Source organism: Onychostruthus taczanowskii, unplaced genomic scaffold (assembly GCF_017590055.1).
Source record: "Onychostruthus taczanowskii isolate IOZ18803 unplaced genomic scaffold, ASM1759005v1 scaffold108, whole genome shotgun sequence".
NCBI lineage: Eukaryota > Metazoa > Chordata > Aves > Passeriformes > Passeridae > Onychostruthus > Onychostruthus taczanowskii.
In genome coordinates this window covers 218,371-239,697 of record NW_024497408.1, presented here as the reverse complement: position 1 = coordinate 239,697, position 21,327 = coordinate 218,371, and the positions used below count along the sequence as shown (strand labels likewise).

Genomic DNA, 21,327 nt, shown 5'->3' with positions numbered 1-21,327 from the left:
TACTGAATTAATTTCTCTTTCAGATTCAAACATCAGATGTTACTGGCAAACCTACAGAATGAAAATATTTACTTGTGTTAGCATGTTTTAATAACTATTTCTGACAGTAAACCATGATTCACATTAAGATTTTAATTGGATTTCACATGATTTCATCACTTTATTCATATATTCTTTACACAGATTAAGTGCATGAGTAAAACATTTTAATGTTAAAGTGGTGTAGTTCCAGAGAGTTTAGTGAAAACTAGTCATGTCTGTCATCTTGACTATATAAAACCTAATCTCAGCACAGGAAATTAATTATTCAACGAAAGCTATCAGTCAAATATTGTCTATTAATAGACCAAATGTGCATGTATCCCATGTTCTGTATTCTTTGAGAACTTTCAGTGTTTATAAATCCTATCTTTATTTTAATAGTAGAATTTTCTTTCCTTAAAATAACCAGTTTTACATGAAACTTTTAAATTTATCGTGGAAAAAAGGACTTACTTACAAAAGGAAATTCTCAAGCTAAGGTATATATAAATGCCTATTTGGGCACTGAAATACTCAACTGAGTCAATATCAGCTGCACATGGCAGTTGACACAAAGTGGCCTGTGGCCTATTTTGTTGAGTGAAACCTCACTGCAGAACCCCCAGGAAATACCTAAGGAGACATAGGATATTGAAAGACTGTTTATGTACATATTTGACAATATTTGCTGTTTTGGTTTTGTAGTTAGAAAATCTGGCATCTGAATTCACAGTGAACTCAAAACTTACCGACTGGCGCAGATTCTTGCTGGCAGCAGCACAGCCTTGGCCAATGCCCTCTGTGGCACAACTCCTCCAAACACTGAATGCCTTCAAGTCTGTTGATGTCACTGGATCAGGCTTCATTACACAGGAACACTATTTACAGGTTATAATCCTTTTAATTTTTCAATCAATTTTTATTTTGTTAAACTCCCTGAATGATATGTTGTTTGGTTTATTCAGCTTGAGAAATTCAGTCTGCATTTTAAATGCTTTAGGTCTGAGGGAGCTTTGTAGTGAAAAGTGTTTTCAGGAAATTGATGGCCTAATATGTATCTTGTCCATAATTCCACAAATCAGGCTAATTAAACATACTTTAAACTTGATTTTCCTACTTTTGCCATAAATTAATCTCAAGTGAAAATCCTTTCTGTTTTAAAGAAACCATTCTGTGTGCACTTTGATGGCTATTAACTTACTTGACACTGAGTAAGATAATTTGCTCCAGGCAAAAATAAGGATTTTAGTTTCATCTCATCAGCTGCGTTTTAATTAAATGTTTCTATTAAATTGTTTCCAATAATTAATTTTCTCATGACCAGTCCTCAAGCCTTGAATACATGGAAAATTATAAAATTCTTTGATAATTTTTCTGAAGACAACTTCTGTTTGAATTGTCACGCAGTTCAACAAGGTTTTTCAGAAAGAGTATTATGACTACATTTTTGTTCTTTCCAAATTCTGCTCATTTTCACTTATTTTTACTTTGCATTTTAACCATATTTAGAATACTAACAGATACTTGCTAGTTCACTCTCTTGGGCTATACTATATATATATATCTACCGTATATATATATATACACATATAGGTGTCTGTAGGTACTCCAGTCTTGCCAGTTTCTGTATTTGTTTGGCAATATTAAATATAATTTTCCAACTGTTTTGAATACATTTCATAGAAACTTTATTGTAGTTTGTTTTCCACTCACGTAGCATTGGTTTTTAAAGAAGAATAAATAAACACTGTGTTAGTCCAGAGGCTTGTAATTTTCAGAAATTCTTTGATTAATTTAAAACTTCCAGGAGCACCTGCCAATCCCTGCCCACCACAGACTTTCTAAGAAACAAACTCTGCAAAGCCAGAAAACCCACAAAAATTGTAGTTCTATGTGCATTTACTCTTTCTATTGTTTTAAGTTTTGCTGAAGAGTTTGCAAATAAGCTAGCAGTCACAAGATGTGCAGACCGAGAACGTACATTTTTATCACAGGATCCTATTGCAAATATAATATTAACCGAGCAATTAATTTAATCACTTCAGTATTACAAGGTAGTAAATATGCAATAAAACAACTGGTTTGAATAACCCACTGTGAATTTGAGCTGCTCCACCTGTCCTCTCTCTCTGCACCTACAGTGGTAAACTACACAGTGCTGGGGCCCATCTCCAGGTAATGGTGATGAGTTGTCCCTGCTGTGATGTTGTTTGTACAACCTGATGTGGTTTCACAGAGGCTAATTTTTCTGTAGGAAGTTTGTTCATGCTTATCCAGATATAGCTGATCCTTCCTGTGTCTAGAGTCTAGTACTACGTGATTGGTTCTGAGCACTTTTAATTTACAGTTGTAGCTCTGGCTCTGTAGGACCCTTGGTCATCTTGTTGGGAGCAGGCAAGCATGGGGAGAGCCGTGGCTCCATCCTGCATCACAGGCAATTGTATGGACAGTTTCTTCTAAAAGTACAGTCTGGACAAAAGCTGTAGGGGTTAGCAAAGGATGTCCTAATATGAAGAAACCAGGACATGCATAGAAGCTCCATATCATATTCTGCTTCTTCAGCAGCATAGATTTACAACTACATAGTTAATTTTCACTTTTTTCAAAAGCATACATTCACTTCTATCCTATTTGATTTTCAATAACTTCTCAAGTATCTGTTACAACATACAAACAGCTACTTAATTATTCTCGTCATTGTATATTAACAACAAATTCAGTTTGATTAAGTTCAGAAATTAGGCTCTTAGTAACCTCTGTGTTGAACAGCTAGAGTATTAATACCACCTTATTTCAATGTATGAAAATAAGCAAACTTATTTATTTATTTATTTATTAAATCAGGTTGGCTTATGGTTTAATGGAAATGAAGATGTAAGCATAACAGAAAGTTGCGAAGAACCTGTGTCTTTAGAAAGGCTAAAATACCTCATAAAGGTAACTGAATACATCGGTATTTTGAAGAAATCGCTATTCAAACATGATAGGTCTCATTTCAGAGGTTTTTGGGTCTCTTTTTTTCAATAAATGCTGCATTTTTTTGGATTTTTTTTCAGGTCAAGTGGTGCTTCAGAATAATGTAGAGAGGAATCCAAGAGTCATCCTTGAGCATTCTAAATCATAGTCTGCTCAGAAAGACTTAATTACTCCTGCTCTTGGTTGAATGGCATTAATTTTGCTACACAGCAACCAGCTTTGTAAAGAATGGGAGGCAAATTATCACTGCATCTGAGCTCACAGAATTTTCCATGAAAGAGGGGGCTAATAATAATCTGAATACAAAAAATGCTTTGAACATATTTGTCATGATACAAGGTTTTATTAACTTCTGTCTTTTCTGTGAAACTCAATTTCTCTTTCCTTGAATTACTTAACACATATTTATGATTTATCACAGCCTTGGTTTGTACAGTCTCAATATGCTCTTAAGCAGAGTAGCTCTTATTAGCAGTAATTACTGTATTTCATGCTTTTCTCTACAGTCCTTGATTTGTATTTCATTTAAGTTCACGTATAGAAATTAATTTGCTTCTTTTTGCCCTTCTGTAGTTTTTCTTCCATTTATTTGTGGATACCAAAAAAGACCCTGCTCTGCTGGACTATACTGAGATGCTGCTTTATTTCGCCTCCCACTCTGATCCAGTTGAAGGTGTATACAGAGCACTTAGCATTGCTACTGGAGCATATATTCACAGAAAAAAGAAAGCTTCCCTTCCATGTGTGGTAAAATATTACAGAAAAATACTAGAGAATAGTATTAATATATTAGAATAATATATAATAGAATAATATAATTTGAAAGTAGTACTTTCAAATTATAAATTACCTATATTTTTCTATATTTGCTTATCCTGGGTAGCTCCAATCCTTACAAGTAGTCTAACTGAATTCATGGGAATATTGCATTGATAATAATACTCAGAAGGATTCTTTCAAAAGTCTGGAAATTTGCTTGCCATTAATGAAAGTTTAAGATATTTACTGGTGATTACTCCTTGTGCATATGAATGGAAGTAATTCTTTTGCTTCATTGACCAGCTGTCAATCCTCTGGAATTAGACTGCAGTGTGACTTACAGTAATGTTATCTCAAGATGTAAGGCCGGGTATTATTGCTGGTCTTACTTTATTTTCCACTACGTTTCTTTAGGGTATCCAGATGCATCTTTGTCATGTTATTTCCAATTGTTTAGGTTTATCTGTAAACCAGAAGGTATAATAATAATTTGTTTCATACAAAATAATTTTTAAACTATTTTTTCAGCCATGATGCATGCATTGTTAAATCAAAGAAAACTAGTCATTTGAACATTATTAGTATTTCTGAAGTATGTTTTTTTTATTAAAGTCTCAAAACTGGAATTAGTCCACTGCATGCATCAGTTACTTATTAGTGAATACTTATATTTATTGAAGTATAAGTTATTTTTTAAGATATAAATTATTTATCTGTACTCACTTTGGAAAGAGGTTGCTGTTCAAGATAATAAAATGATTTATTGCCCTGTTGCAACCACAGTGACTCCAGCATTTGCCCAGAACTTAAAGTATGATTGAGATTTCTAGAAACAGCATAGAAAAGGCATTATTTTACTACACAGGGTAATCATCTACATATGCAAAATAGCGTTTTATAATTTCAGATGACAGAAGTTACTATACTTCCCTGTGTTTTGTTTGGCATAACAGAGTTTTTGTACACTGGAGAGACTGAATGAGACAATAAGACAATAATACTTTCCACATTTTGTAGGAAGAAGGAGAGCACGGAGTGGTCCCAATTAGATATTGTGGTATTTATTTCCCATATTTTGGTGAAAAGTTCTAACTTTCATCTCACTGGATATAAAGCTACACAACCTGTTCTCCTCTTTGCCATTTTCTGCTTGGTTTCATCTGTTTGGTTGGAAATTTGGTGGTATATAAGTAAGAGACTGGCATTATCACCTATGTGTCAACAAATTCTTAAGGCTGTGAGTCACGAGTGAAGGGGAGCATTTGTCTTCAGCCCAGAATTAACTGGATCTCTGAGAAGAAAGGGATGTCCCTTCTAAGCTGAGCATTTCCTCATGCCTGCTTTCTTACTCAAGGCATTGACTCTGTGAATCTGTGCTATGTCTGATCTATGTCCCACAGTGTATTAAACAGACAAATTGTGTGACTAATTCACCTTGGAGAGTCCCTCAGAAACCTAGGAATATCCAAGAATTAGATGTTAAACAAATCTTGCTTATATGGATTCTCTTTAACTTTATAGTTGTCTAGGCTGGTGCACAGAATCACTGGACTGATTTTCAAACATCATTTTAGTATTGTATTTTTAAATATTTTCATTTTTTAAATTTTTAATGCCTTTTTGTTCCATGCCTATGCACTTAAATGATAATGTTGAGTATGGACAGAAGGCAACAAAAGAAATCCCATACCACTGAAGTAAATGAGAGAGAGTAGAGACACAATTAGTAGAGACAGAATCTCTTTAGTAGAGACAGAATTTCATGAAGGTTATTCTGCAAACACAAGGTGGGGAAAAGGAAATGGTGCATTGATATTCTGTCAGGTTTGAGCCAAGTGAAGGGGAGCATCAAATACACAGAGTCCTGAAGACATTGAAAGTGGTTTCAGCATCAAATTAAGAACCTAAACCTTTGTTTCCCTGTGGCTGTTTACATGTGATGGAAATATCTCAATTCTCACTCCAGGTACTGGAAATGTAGCAAATATTATCAGTGTAACATTCATCAGTGAAATATAAAGAGCTATCTAGCTCATCTCTAAGAAGTTTTACACCTTAGGCAGCTGGCTCATACATAAGCACTTACAGAACTTCACCTAATTTGCTGCTTCTCTTTTTCTTGTTCTGTGCTGGCTATTGTAACATCTTCTCATTGGTATCTGCCTGCAGAAGTACATCTGGAGCCTTCATGTTGTTAAGAGAAGCTCAGACTAACATATTCTTGAAACTTCTTTTACTAACTTCATTTTATGTCTAAATAATGTTATTATTGGTTGTGTAGGTCTCACAGCTTAGTGTAAGCAATGCAATGACAGACCAAAAAACTTCAGTGCTGATATTTCTGTAACCTTGATTACTGTGTGTTAAAAAGAATGTAAATGACTGTACCCCTCCTGTGCTCAAAATTAAATGCATTAAGGCCCAAGGCACACAGCACAGGTGTGACTGAACCTCAGCAGTCTCTGCCTCCTAATGGGGAAAGAAATGGTTTGTTCAATTACATGCAATTCCTGCTGCTAGTGGTTAGTCTACATTGTGATGTAATCTAGTCGAAGCACTGTTCACCTATGTGACGTCCTTTCTCACCTTTGTGTTCACAAATCTCTGCAGCAGGTTTTTTTTATTTAGTTTTAGGGGTTTTTTTCTCTTTGACCAAAGAGAATTATTTATAAAATTATTATAAAATTATCTAGTTGCTTGCTTAAAGTAAACTTAATTTTTCTGCATAAACTAGAAAATTCCTATTTCTGTGGAGAGCTAGTTAACTGTTGGCCAAAACAGAGTTCTTGCAGTGACTGGATTTGGACTAGAAAACTCATGCTGGTTTGTTTCATGTGAACATCCAGAATTACCAAGTTTACTCCTTAAATAAACACAAATTTATTGGTATTGTAGTTAGTAACTATTAAATATTTAATGTTTTGTTGCTCTGAGAAATACTGGATTTTCTGTGCAATGTTGGCCACATTCCTGGAAAAAGCTATCTATTCAATTTCTCTTCATGCCAAGATTATGGCTATTTCTGGACTGTCAGGATTTTTTCCTCCATCCTATGGTGAAGTAGATAATTTTTTTTAAGTTGAAGACTTTTGTTATGTAAGAACTGAAGTTTGGAATTGTAATCCATTGGTTCTTAATTGGTTTTTTTCACTGAAATCGATCATCTACTGATAAACTGTTTATCCCCAAGTATGATAACTGTGCCTAAATTTTTAGGATTCTTCAAGTCCCAACATATTGTCAAATGAAAAGACTTTAATAGAGGATGAAAAAGAAGTCTTGAATTACACAGGTGAAGAAATTATTTCAGTGGCATCTCTACTCAAAGTGTTTCATACTAGAGGAAATAAAGATGAAGATTGGCATAGATTTAGCAGTCTGGAGAAGGCAGAGAGCTATGATAAGGTAGGCAGATTGATTCAAGGATGGTTTTATAGCTTGAATCATATGTTAAAAAAAATATGCTGTGATCTTTGCTTTTCCACAGGTTTTTTTGTTTTTGTTTTTTTTTTACAAGAAATTGACCACATATTATTTTTACTTAAAGCATTTCATCAAGATGTACCAAGAATTAGGTGCTGAAGATCTGACACCCATTGCATTTGAACTCCTTTTGAAGCATCCTTTCATGGAAAATTTGATTAACACATGCCAAGAATACAAACTACCTGTAAGTATTCCTGTCTGGGACCAAAGACTTTGTAAGCATACATGCTTAAATTTGCATTGTCCCGGAAATATACATGTAATTAATGCAGACACTGTCAATTTGCAATGTAAATCAGCTATACAGCCCTGTAGCTGTTGGGTAGATGAGGTTTTTTGTTTTCTGTGAAAATTCCATCCATCAAAGACTGGGCCACTTTCAGACCTGTTTATTGTGCAAGTCTTGCTGGCTTGGAACTGCCTAATATGGCTTTGCCTTTCTCCCCATCCACAGAAAGGAGTCTGGTTGAATTATCCTCCCAACAGGATCATACTGCAGGACACTGTAGGATATGTGGTAGATCCCATTCCACCCCAGGCCAACCAGGCAGCAGAAAAGGGCATGCGGAGGCAGTACAGGTCCAAGTGTTCTTCCCTGCCACTGTCTAGAGCTTCCCTGCTGCCTGCACCTATGTTTAAACATGCATTAAAACAGTTGCACAAAAGGCAGGTTTGGGCCAGAGAATCACCCTATTTAAGATATCAAACTATGGCAAAATTACTTGATACACAAAGTGTAAGAAAACAGCATGAGAAGATGAGAGCATGCTTGCATGTGCCTGTCCCAACTCAAATGGGACAATAAACAGTCAATAAACAATAAACAGTCTTCACAAGTTTTAGATGATCACCCCTGTAGCATCCCACAAAATGTAAATCTGAGAAAGATACATGATAGCATAGGAGTAACTTGCTGTTTCTTAATTTTATTCCTCACTTGTAGGATGTGAATTGCCCAGCATTTATTGTATCACTCATAAACATCAATAAAAGATAAAACATAAAAATAAAATAATAAATTTAATCAGTAAAAGTGAGGGTTAAGAATCCATTTGCTGCAGTAGAAAGTGACAGGAAATGCAAGACAATGACAAGACAATAAAATTGAAGATTATAACTATCCATGTATGTCCATCTTGCCTATATTGAGGTCTCAGTCAATTTGGGAAGACAGATGCAATGCAATGTTAAGTCATTCCTCCCTTCCCTTCCCTTCCCTTCCCTTCCCTTCCCTTCCCTTCCCCATTCTTTCTTCCTGACTCTTTTTATTTAATTGAATACTGCATTTTCTAATTTGTTTTTTTTCCCAACCTCACTGAATTTCTTGCAGACCAAAGCATGTTTTAAAACAGCTCTCTAGAACTGTTGTTTACACAAACGCTCACTGACTTTGTAGCATTTAACATAATGCAGCCTCTTCATGAAGACCAAACGTGATGAAACCTAAAGTAAAATTTAATTAGGGTGTAAACTGAGTAAAGCCTTACCTATCTGCTGGGCAACTTACAGAGGCTCTTTGTTAAAAAAATTTCACACTGACCAATGGCTGAAAATCAAATGCACCATATTTACACTCAATTGAAATTTCTGATTTTCCTTTACCATTTTTAGGAGGTACTTTGTAACATAGCTTAAAGAGGAGATTGTAGAGCATTTTTAAATTGTATTAGCTGCCATCAATTACCTGTGTTATTTCTGGCTGGTAGGATATATTCAGGGCAGTTCAGGTATAAAAATTGTCAGTCTATAAGAAAAGCTGCAGGATACTGTATATGAATTTTGGCAGTAACTGAGGGTTTCAGTGCACATACTGAAGCCCAGAGATGTTCCCATCTTGTTTATATACTGGTATCATTCCACTTAAATGAGACATTTTCCCGCTTATTTGGCAGATTCTGTTGATTCCTGTATCTCCTGACTCAACAGTTAGGTGATGCAGAGCTTCAGTTATCATTTGTAATACTCAGAACTTCCTCTTGAAAAGGTTTATACTGACTGTATCTCAAATATAGTACTCTATGGTTTCTGTTCTTAAGCCCAAACTATTTCATTGCTTGACTGTACTGTTAAATACAGAGTTTTGTTTTATGCATGACATCAATACTGAGGTTTAGCAAAAAACTTTTCTATTCACAAGCAAACAGGCATAGAGACCCAGGGGCCATTGTTTTAAGTAGGTGGCAATTCTGGTCTATTGCATACAGACCCAAAGAAGATTTTTCCTGTATCAATTCCCTATTTGGGGAGCAGGTGAACTTTCGTCTTTCCAAGACAATATTTTTAGCATCAATTATTTTTGCAAAAATTCTCCTCAGAGATTTCTATAAAAATGAAAGTCAACCACAGTGCTGTTATTTTGAGATCTTTTACAAGATAATTATAGCAAGTCAGGGTGTGGTTTCTAAAAGTTAAAATGTTTGTACTAATGCAGTCATAAACAGCAGAAAGTAAAATGTTTCGCTGAAAACTATAAAGGGAACATCTAGCTTACAATTTTTCCAGTTTAAGTTAGGATGCCTAATTCTTTTGGATCTTGATGGCCTGTTCAATTTCAACTATTATTATCTGTCATATCTCAAAAAAAAAACTTTTTCCATGTGAGATTTATTGTCTTTTGCAGGGATTTTGTTTTCTCTGCTAGTGGACTGGCACCATCCTACATAATGGTGACCTTTCTGTCAGCCTTAGTACAAATGTCTACAAATTAATATGCCCAGAAATTCTATTGCTTTTTCATCTTGTCTTTTCTGACCTGATTACAAGGTTTTCTGGTCCTAACTAGAACTTTCAAGTGTTTGCCAATATCAACACATTTTTTTCAGTTATCAGATAAAATTTATTCCATGAGAACAGGCAGATGACACATGTGTGTGTTTATGAAGGAACTTCATTACATGCTCAATTAAATTTTCTTTGAATAACTTTAATAATAAATGAGAGAAGATTTTTATTACACCAGCTGATCAAATGGGAGAAGCAAGCAATCTGCTTTTTCCACTGCATGTGTTCATCTATTAGCTTCGGTCAATTAAGGGGTTTTCTTTAGGCCTCATTATTTATTGTTGCAAATTTTACCATCTGTTCTGAGACTGTCACAGATATGGTAATTCAGAAACAACCACATATTTTAGTAATTCTGCATTTTGATTGTGATAAATTTAAAGAAAGAGTCTGGGATATATTCTACTTCTATAATTCTTAATGCCTAATGCAGTATTTGTTACTTTGAGTAAACCGCATTCTTATGATTACTGAAGATAAGGTAGTTTGATAATTAGCAGTTTATTAATATCAAAAATATTATGCATTGGATTGCATTATATTTCTTATTCTGCTTTCAAATCCTGAATAGCCCTTTTAAAAAAGCACTTTTACTGAAAATAGGGATATCACATCATATTTCTGTGTGTTTATGTTTTGAATACATTTAGCACAGACCCTTGCATTACTCTTGTTCCATTTAAATTGTTTGTCATATGGTTACTGCTGTTCATGCTGTTAATGTTGTTCATTCTGTTAATCACTTCAGTAACATAATCCAGGTATTCTTTTAGATAGGAGTTCCACTGAAGCAGGATTTCTAATGTGTAGTTAACATGGCTTTTTGGAAAAATGTTTATTAGTATGTTGAAGAACCTGTCTAAACAAAACCTTTTGTACCTGCTGCAGCCATTTAATGTTACACATCAAACATTCAGAATTCCATGTATCATTTCAGAAAGTGAAAGAGCTTCTTGTCATAGGGACAGTTCATACAGATTATATTAAATACATCTTATGAACTGGACCCTGTGTCAAGGTTTTGACAGAAAAAAGTACTGCTGAATCACTGTTTAGTCATAAGCTGTAACTGTAATACTTATGAAACTGGAGTAGCTTTTTTCATGTGGTGTTTTAAATGTCCCAGTGTGCAAGAAAAGGAAAATCTAACTCAGTGTTTAAGTACCTCATTGAAAAAAGAGACCTATGTTATTCTTCTCTTGATGATGTATCCCATCCCTAAATAATCTTAGAAAATTTAATGTACATAAAAGAGGTTGTTTCTTATATTAAAGAAATATAAATAATATGTATTCATCTTAAAAAAATGTTTCCTTCATTAAAGATGGACATAGTAAAACTGTTGGAGCACTCTATCTCCAGTTTTTTGGTAGCATTTGGTACTACATTTATTTTATTTTTTTACATTACATTTATTTATTTTATTTATTTTATATTTATTATATCTAACCAGGATTGAAACTACTTTTTCTGACTCAATTTGCTGAAAAATGCCTCCTTATGTGTTTCCTAGAATCAAAGCTAAATATTAGTGCAACCTTCTAAAACCAGTGACTGGTAATATTTCTTTTAGCATAGTTCTGTATTCACTGAAATGCTTCTGGTATTTTGCAAATTTGTGAGGTATCATTACATACAGGCAGTTTCTGCTTTTGAGAAAAGGTTGTATCTTCAAATTATGCACAAAATATATTGCACTACATGTGTATAAAAATACTACGTATAAATAAAAAATCTGACTGTTAATTATTCTCCTAAAGGAAAAGATGTGTATTCTGACAGTATCAGATGCTAGAAAGTTAAATATTTATCTTTGTATTGAATGCTCAGCATGTTATTTTTAAAAACAGAAATTCCTTGTTCATCCTACTTACACATCCTACAATGGATAGTGTTGCTGAAATGGGAAATGGAAAAGATTCTGCTAATACAAAATTATTGAAAATTAACAAATCAGACAATATGGTATAAAGAACAAAGCATAAAATTAACCTACTGAGGGTATATGTTATTCAAAGTACTAGTTACTTATATTTTTAGTATCTTTTCCCTGGAGTTGTTGTTAAAGTTCAGTCTGAAATATGACATACTAAAAAACCCTCACTTAATTGAACAATTTGTCTTTGTATGTTCTGAATAACATTTACTGGTTTAAACAACACTCTTGATACCTCTCTTTACATATTAAGAAGATGTTTAAGATCTCAGTTTAAGAGTTGCATTTTAACATAGTGTTGTTTGGTAGAACCACCAAAGGAAATTAAGTCCCATGGATACCATGAAAACATTATCTCAGTGATATTATAGCACCTCAGCTGAATGAGTTACAGTGCCCTGCTGGAAGACATTGTCTGTAACGTGGGGACTCTGTAATTTATCTCCACTGAAGTTAGTTTTTCACCATAATCTAGTCAGTGGAAAGCTCACCCCGAAGATAGACAGGTGTTATTACTGCAAGTTTTAAGGTGTTATTACTGCAGTTTTCAGGCTACAACATGAAATTACTTTTAATATTTCCTTTTTCCTTTTCATAGGATATAAAAGTCTTTCTCCAAAGATCCAAAGAAGCACAATCAACTGATTGGGAGCAGAACACATGTGAAGACATAAATGTATGAAAAATTGCTGTTTGTGAACATTAAGAAATCTTTTTTCTCAAAGTCTGTAAGAAATGTGTCTTACAGGTCCAGTCCTCTCTTCCATGAGAAGTTTTTTGTTTATTGTTGCAAGAGCAAAATCCCACTCCAACTACACATTTTCTGTTACTTTAAAATTCAAAAAAGCAAAACAATAAAACCACAAAAAAGGAAAGTTATGGTTTGCTCATCTTAAATAGTCTGATGATATTTCTAAATAAAATTAAACCAATTTCTAAACTTAAACAGAGATGGTAGTGTCGTCATTAAGATTTGGTTAAAGAAAAGAATATGTCCAATTCTTCTAAATGTACTAAGCTATCTATTCAGCTTTTGTTATATGTACAGTTTATTAATTAATTAATTTTTAATGAACTAAATGCTGTAATCAATTAGTCTTTTAAAGCATGTTGCAATTTCTTAAATGAAAACTGTTTTCTCTAAGACCAGGATAAATCATGTTCATGAAAACGGACTGTTTGTTGACAGTGGAGATGATGAATCTTTGCCATTGAACCTTTCTATTTCTAACCTTGCAGTACATCTCAACTCTACCACCTGCTAAAGACCCGCCTGCTGTCCTTTTTTTGTTGAGGTGCCCTCAGTGTGTTCAAGGGCACCACATACTCCAGGCGTGCTGCAGACTTTTATGTGTGATAGGTGCTTGTCTAAAAATATCTATGGCAGACCATGACACCTGGAGAATGTTGGCTTCTCTGGCAGATTAAGCAGAGCCTTGGTCAAATTCTCTCCTTACAACTTAAGTGGGTGTTTCTTTATGTATTTGAAGTCTGAGTCTTACTGGGTTTTCCCGTTTTTCCTGTTTAAATGCAGTTCTATCCAATTTCTCCATTCTCTTGTGTCTAGTGATGGCTGACTCTAAGTTGATAGGAACGATTTTTTCATGGACCTGTGTGACATACATTTCAGAATACTCTTTGTAAATAATTCCCCTGGATTTGAAAATGGAGTTGCATAAAAATTCTTGGCTTTCAGTGGTATTCTGGCATTCTTCTAATCTACAGTACCAAGTTTTCTGAAGACTAAACATAGGAAACTGGTAACTGTGATTATCTGAACTCAGTATAGGGTCTAATTTTTAGTCTGCCAGCTGCCCAAGATATTAGCAAACCTTCAGCTTTCTACACTGACTTAGTAGCTCGTATCTGAACACTGCTCCTTCATTCTGGAGTATATTTTTTTTCTGCATTCATCGTTATTCTCATAAAAATTGCACAAAATGTTTAAATGGTCTCTTCCCTGTTTTGATTCAGCAAAGTATTTGAACATATGATGCTCTTTAAGAATACAAATAATCTCATTGAAGTCATATAACCCATAGGGAGCCACAAACCTTTACACTTTGCTAAGAATGTTATCTGCACAGAATATTTTTTCATTTTAATATGTTTTTATTACTTTTTAGCTGAGTATGCATGAGATAGTATATTACCCACAAATGATGATGTTCCTTGTGAGGTTTCTATATTGCCTTTCTGAGTTATAAAACAATTCTGTATCAAAAAAGCAATAGCAGCATATAAAAAAAGAGGAATGCTTAGACAACAACTAAGAGACCAGATAAAGAAATCTGGCAATAAATATTTTTTCAGATTTTTAGAACCTGATGTCAATAATGGCAGATTTATTTCTTTGATTAAAGACAGTCACATTTTGAAAGGAAAGTCTAGGGGTAGCAGGTCAAAGCATCTATATGTGATATATGACTCTCAGAATAGAACCCAGTCAGCTTATCACTTCAGGCAAAAAATGTTAATGTCTCTTCAGTCTACATATTTTGTGCTAACCACACCAGCACAGAAACAGATGTAACTTTGTTGTGCCCCCACAAACCATGCTAAAACCTCAACATCCTCATTTTACATGTGACAACAGACTTCATGATATGCATACAAATTATTCTTTTTACCAGAATAATTTCTTCACATAACATAGATAATTTGGTCAGTTTTATCCCCAATATTTTTTTAAACATAAAGTGTATATATTCACACATGAATTTGGCTTTTTATTCCATATTAAATTATTACATGAATAGAAAAGAATTGCAATTTAGTTCTCTGCCTTTTGCATATTTCATAATCTTTAAATTGTTTCTTTTGTTCCACATTTAGTTTCTTATTAAAAACCAGCTTTAATTACCTAAGTGTTCAATTCTGACTTTGCACACTGGAGATCTCCATTAGAAAATAAAAATGGTATTATTTTCAAAAAGCCTTCCCTACAGTACTTAAACCTGAGTGAAGGAAGAAGAAGCTTCACCTACTGAAAACCACAAATTTCTATTTAGGTAAGTATTCCTCCTTTCTCATACACTGTTCATAAATTTTACCTGTGACCCAGAATGGAACATAAAATCATTACTGATAATGTTTGAAATTAAGTGCAGGTTGCAGAGCAGTGTAAAATAGTAAAAAGTGAAGTAGGTTGTGTGAAGTGTCAAGCTTCATGCAGTGAGCACATACTCCTCTGTGGGAAAGCAAAGGTATAATTTACAAAGCAAAGAATGTGTGGCCTGAAAATTGCAATGTATTTTTTCAACAGTTACTACTTGAGTATAGCTGAGTATCACAAGAGTTATTCAAGAGATTTTGAGTTCCCAGCCCAGCTGTGACCCAGACATGAATGAGGTCCTTGGTTTTATGAAGGGGGAATGTTAAGTAGTTTTGCATTCAGATGTAGCAGGAGAGTTATAGTTATATCATGTTCAGCTTTTATAGCTACACTTCAAGCAGGATAGTTGAAACTAGGAAGTATTCAGAGAATAATGTCAAGAATGGTAGGAAATAATGTATAAGATGTATGAGAAAGTATGAGGAACTTGGTCTCTTTACTTCACCAAAGGAAAATGTAATGGGATTTCAAATATCATTTTTACAAGAATCCATCTTCATTCTGGTAGACACCATGTAGATTAAATTGCTGGAACCCTTGGCTTCAAAACAACAAGCAGATTTTGAATAGGGAAGTTGTTGAAGCAACTAGCTAAATGAGCCAATTTCCTCATCAGAGAGTTGTAAAATCCGGGTAGATAATTCTTTTAGACACAGTTTGTGACAGGAACTAAAAGAAGAAATAACTGTCCATTTGATATTAACATACAGAGTTCAAAAACTGAACCAGAAAGGCTAGTTTGGCTTTCAGTTATTTGTATGCCACATGCTCAATCCTGTTTTCACAGCATGCTGTCTTTTAATGTTTTATTTACTCCTTAATTTCACTTATTTCAGATATTCTTGTCTATGCTGCATAGAAAATGCCTTGGATGATTTGCTCTAGAAAAGATGCAGCAAAGCTTATGTTATCAATACTTTCATAATAACTACAATTTTTATATTCCATCCCTGCAAAAATCTTCTTTCAAAAAAATCTACAAACCAAAAGGTGTTGCTGAATTAAGATGTTTTCTATACTTTTATTAATTGGCATAAAATCTCCCAGCATAAATCAATCTCAACATTTCATTCTGTACAGAACTCAGGCTCCATATTACTCTTTTTCAGGGCTATAATCCATTCCTTTATATAAGTAGAATACCTCCAGATTTGTTCCTCAGAAAGCAGTCTGGTACAGGAAGACTCAAAATTTTGCAATAACCATAACACTTTAAAAGACAGTTATGTTTTGTTTTGTTACTTTGCTTTAAAATAGCTGAGTGATGTCACATAGTTGCCATAATAGCAAGAAAAGTTCCTCCATCTGCTCTGTGGTCCTTACCTCAAAATTTCCACTGAGCATGAGGTTCAGACATGCTTTCTTTTTTTATTCTTCGTAAGTAAGTGAAGCCAGCTGTTTTGCTAAAAGCCTCTTAGTTCTGCTGAAGTTTTTAAGTGTGTAGACAGCTTAAGAGAAGCTCTCCAAACCGTTGAAAGAACAAAGTGGTAAACACAATCTGAAATTCAAGCACACTACACAAACTTCTTTGCAATGTTATAGTTATGAAATTAAAGCAACATCAATCAGAAAATTTCAGAAGTTGTAGTATTGTTCACTTTATCAGTAAAAATTACCTGGGTTGATACTGTTTTTATTGCCTTCAATAAATTCTATAACAAATACACTTATTTGTAAGTAGAAAAGCATTTGAATTTAACTCCCAGTTTTACAAAATATCCTTGGCAGTGGGAAGAAAAATCCCAACTATTTTCTTTAAAGTTCATTTTAAATAAAATGTGTCATGAAAATTCTGCATGTCAACATCTCATCACAGAAGATCCCTGGAAATTCATGAATTGAGGTGCAGAAGGTTGCCCCTCTGGGAAGTGTAACTACTCATAATGATAATTGCTGAGGAGCAGCTGTGCTGAAAAGAACCTGGGGGTGTTGGTGGACAGCAAGCTGAACATGAGCCAGCTGTGTGCCCTGTCAGCAAGAGCAATTTTGGCACCTGTTAACGGGAACACAGCTTGCAATAGACGGAGAAAAGTCATTACCCTCAAGCAATTAACACTCATCATGTTTACATGACTACAGTTCTGGACCTCCCAATACCAGGAAGACATCAACACTCACATTTAGGCTGCTTCTCGCTTGCATCAAGACTTCACATTCAAGACTTCTCAAACTCTTGGCCCCAGGGGCCCCAATGCTTTGGACATCCTTACACCTCACAGTAGCAGAGTGTTGACTTAGTAGCATAAAGGCTTGATAATCTTCCAGCTCATGACCGTGCTACCTTAACATAACAAAAGTGGCTGTCCGTACTTGTACTTCTTGTCTTGTACTTATCTTGTGCTGTGAATGTTGTACCTGTTAATTAAAAAGTAGCAGCAGTACCTGCCAGGAAGAAGGACTGTGCCCACGCATGATTAATGGTTTAAATTAGGCAAAACCTTCACCTTTCCTCACTTTTCTCATGACAGAGGTTTACCTTTTCTTTGTTTCCAATACATGTGTGTGTGTATATATATATATATCTATGTTTATATAAATATGTATACACACATATATATTCATATATGTATACCTGCACACATCTGCACATATATATGTCTACATATATGTACACATATATACATACATGTATACATAGAGAAAGCTAAAGCTTTTCTTGCTTAATTAGAGAGAGGATTGATGCCTTATGTTTTAGCTTTTATATTTTTCAGATTCTGTGCTTCTTTAGCGTGTAGTTCTGAGCTTCATATTAGGGGATATTAAGCTCTCTTCACAGAGTAGACAAAAAATTCCTTTTCTAGCCAGGGACCAAGGGAAACTGGTACAAGTTTCAGGCCTAAGAGCATAAACAACATTGGACTGAAGAGAGAAAACAAGAAGGATGAGACTTCATAAGCTAAAGCCTAGACTGGACAATTAACTCCAATATGCAAATGGACCAAAACTTATAAAAGTGAGAGACCTTGTGACCAGTCATGCATTTTGTGACATCTTGGGTGTAGCCCTGGCTGGGCTCTTGTACTGCCCAAGGTGTATCCATTAAGACCTTTTAATGAATACCTACTTTATTTTTAAACTCTGTAGAGCTTCTGTTCTAGGCCAGCCTTCTTGAGGCATCAGTTTGACATTTTCATGTGAGGAAGTTTAATTTCATCCTGGTTAACCATGAATTGCTGTTTTTCCAGCAAATGACATCCAGTGCTCAAGATGGTTTTTAAAATTACTTTTTAATGTGCAAAGTTATAACTGTTGAACTCAAAATCTGATCAACTGCAGAACTTCACATATATGGTAGTTCTGATAAAGTTTAGGAGAAGGTCTTAATCATAGTTCATGCTGTGGAAAAGTTACTACTTTTAGATAAATAATATTTAGTTAGGTCAGTGTAGGATTTTCATAGGGCATTTTAAATTTGTTAATGGAAATAACAGCATGTACAAAAATCAAATTAGTATTTCTAGTAAATTAAAAACTGCATGTGCTGAAATCTCTTGGAACTCAATGTTCAATATACTCAAACCTTGATTAAACAAAAACCAAAATCCTTTCAATACCATAACAACTGATATTCAGATGGTATATATGTTGCAATTGATTTAGATTATGCTTTCCTCTTTAACCTGATAATGATTACTAGTGACACAATGAAATGAGAATGTTTTTAAACTGGACATGTTTTTTACATTGTTTGTAGGAGGTAGCCTAAAAGAGAAGAAGATCTTGTGGTTAGAGTTCTGCAGTAAGGTTATGTCTAACAGACTCATAGAATCATGGAATATCCTGAATTGGAAGGGATCCACAAGAATCATCAAAGTCCAACTCCTGGCTCTGCACAGTGCACCCCAAGAGCCACCCCACGTGCTTATGAACATTTTCCAAACACTTCTTGAGCTCTGGCTGGCTGGTGCTGTGACCAATGCCCTGGGCAGCTGTTGCAGTGCCCAGCCACCCTCTGGGTGAAGAACTTTCTCCTGATACCCAACCTAAACCTCCCCTGACACAGCTTCAGGCCATTCCCGCGGTTCCTCTCACTGTCACCACAGAGCAGGGATCAGTGCCTGCCCCTTTGCTTCCCCGCATGAGGGAGTTGTAACTGCAGTGAGGTGTCCTGTCAGTCTCAGCCGCTCCTCACGCTGCTTCCCCTCCAGACCAGATGGTGAACATCCTTCTGGCTGTCATTTGGAGGTTCTCTAAAGGTTTAATGTCCTTTTTATACTGTGGCACCTTATCACTTCAGGTGAGGCCACCCCAGTGCAGAGCAGAGCGGGACAATCCCCTCCCTTGCCCGGCTGTTGATGCTGTCCCTGATGCCCCCAGGACAGGGCTGGCCCTCCTGGCTGCCAGGGCACTGTTGACTTGTGGTCAACTTGCTGTCAGCCAGGAGCCCCAGATCTTCTGCAGTGCTGCTTTTCAGCCTCATTCCCCAGTCTGTCTGAACATCCAGGACTGCCCCATCCCAGATGTAGAATCCGACGCTTCCCCTTGCTGAACTCCCTGTGGTTGGTGGTTGCACATCTCTCTGATTTGTTGAGGTTTCTCTGCAAGGCCTCTCTGCCTTCGAGGGAGTCAATAACTCTCAGTTTTGTATCATTTGCAAGCTTACTTAATATCCCTTTGAGTCCTGTATCCGAGTCATTTATGGAGATGTTGAAGAGAACTGGGCCTAAGATCAAACCAGTTCACGTGAAATGTAATATGGAGGTGTCACAACTGGCTGCAGCTTATTGACCTAGTTTAGACACTGTAATTTTGCTAAAACAATCAAAGGCTGGCAATTTTTATGTAGCATACATACATCCTTAGGAGACAAAATACCATTTTCAAAAAAATTGCCCTTTTTCTTCTCTGCCATTGGCGAATGGAGCAGGAAATAGAAAGTTTCAGCTTCTTTTCCAAAACACCTCAAAGAATCTATAGAAGCTTATTTTCCTAATTTTCAGAGAATAACATTAACTTCTTCACATTTTCTGCTTAACACTTTTAGCAACAATTGGCTTTTTCTCTAAAAGAAATATTTCTGCAGTACCTCAGTCTATTTGGCTTTTTTTCTCCCCTACCACTTCCTTTAAAATTGGTTGAATTTAATGAGCACTCTGAAGCTTGGTCCATGGCATATTTTCACCTCTGATTATCTGAATTATACAGGCTACTCCACAATCAGCACAGCTTTATTTTTTCCCTAAGCAAACTACTCTAGTTTTAATTTATCTTTCTTAAATCTTATTCTAAGGAAAAGAAGAACAATCTCTGTTACTTCATTCTTCTTATACTTTTTTGTAACCCAAATGGTTAAAATGCAAGACTCCATAAAAGATCCAAAAGTGAGCAAAGGAAGGGCTAGGGTGGCTTCTCAGAAACAGATGAATTGGAAGCAAGAAACAGGTTTCCTCTTCTCTACCACTACCCACATCTGAACATACAAACAACAAAAACAATGGTAAGGTAAGGAACAAAATGAGGACAAACTCAAAAAAGAGAAAAAAAAAAAAGAGCTGGTACACAGATAAAATCAAAGACTGTTTCCTATCAAGAGTTTGTTTTGGAGTATTTATATTCATAAGTTGAATTTTTCTCTCTACTGAAATCAGTGGACTGAAATCAGAAGTTTTATTCTGATTTCAAACTAAACTGAGTTTACATCTGGAGATTCACCTTTGACTGCAAGAAACTTCATCCCAAAACTCTCAACAAAAATCCCACTCTTGGCAGTTTTAATTTATAATTGCAAGAGAATATGAGAAAGAGCACACAGAACACCAGACACTGATTTAATTTCACACTCCAATTCTAGAAAACCTTCCATATTTGTTCAGGTGGTCCAGTGACTTTTTTATACTTTTTACTTTTTCTTCCAAGCTGAAAAGCCTTCTTTCTTTTGGAAGCTAGATAAAATGAACACATGTTTTCTTTATTTTATAGAGAGAAAAAAAAAAAAAAAAAAAAAAAAAAAGAGTTCTGATGCCACTCCCCATATGTCTGTATGGATTTTTCTCTGCATTAATGAGTTCACATTCTGGAATCAGGCATCCCAGGTATCTGGTCAGACTTCTCAGTTTCCGTTCTGTTAAGCCCATCTAGAAATCAGCTATTAGCAATTATTCTCCCATCTTTTATTTTTTCTCCCCAATAAGCAGCTAACAAAGATTTCTGATGTGTTTTTAAAGTAAAAAAAGCCAATTAAAAAAAAAATTATGTTGGAAAGGTTAAAAAATGCCCTCAGAAAATTAGTAATTGCAGAATATGGATGCAATTT

At 35.1% G+C, this 21,327-nt stretch overlaps 1 protein-coding gene across 1 annotated transcript in view; it reads left to right on the top strand.

Moving 5' to 3' along the window:
* The window catches only part of SPEF2 (sperm flagellar 2), a 73,748-nt gene extending 61,107 nt beyond the window's left edge, over positions 1-12,641 (top strand). The window contains exons 29-34 of the mRNA XM_041419454.1: positions 727-909; positions 2,866-2,958; positions 3,571-3,744; positions 6,973-7,161; positions 7,304-7,426; positions 12,558-12,641. Of these exons, the coding sequence (XP_041275388.1) occupies positions 727-909; positions 2,866-2,958; positions 3,571-3,744; positions 6,973-7,161; positions 7,304-7,426; positions 12,558-12,641 (846 nt within the window). The remainder of the gene's footprint in view (positions 1-726; positions 910-2,865; positions 2,959-3,570; positions 3,745-6,972; positions 7,162-7,303; positions 7,427-12,557) is intronic.
* The last annotated feature ends 8,686 nt before the right edge of the window (positions 12,642-21,327 follow it).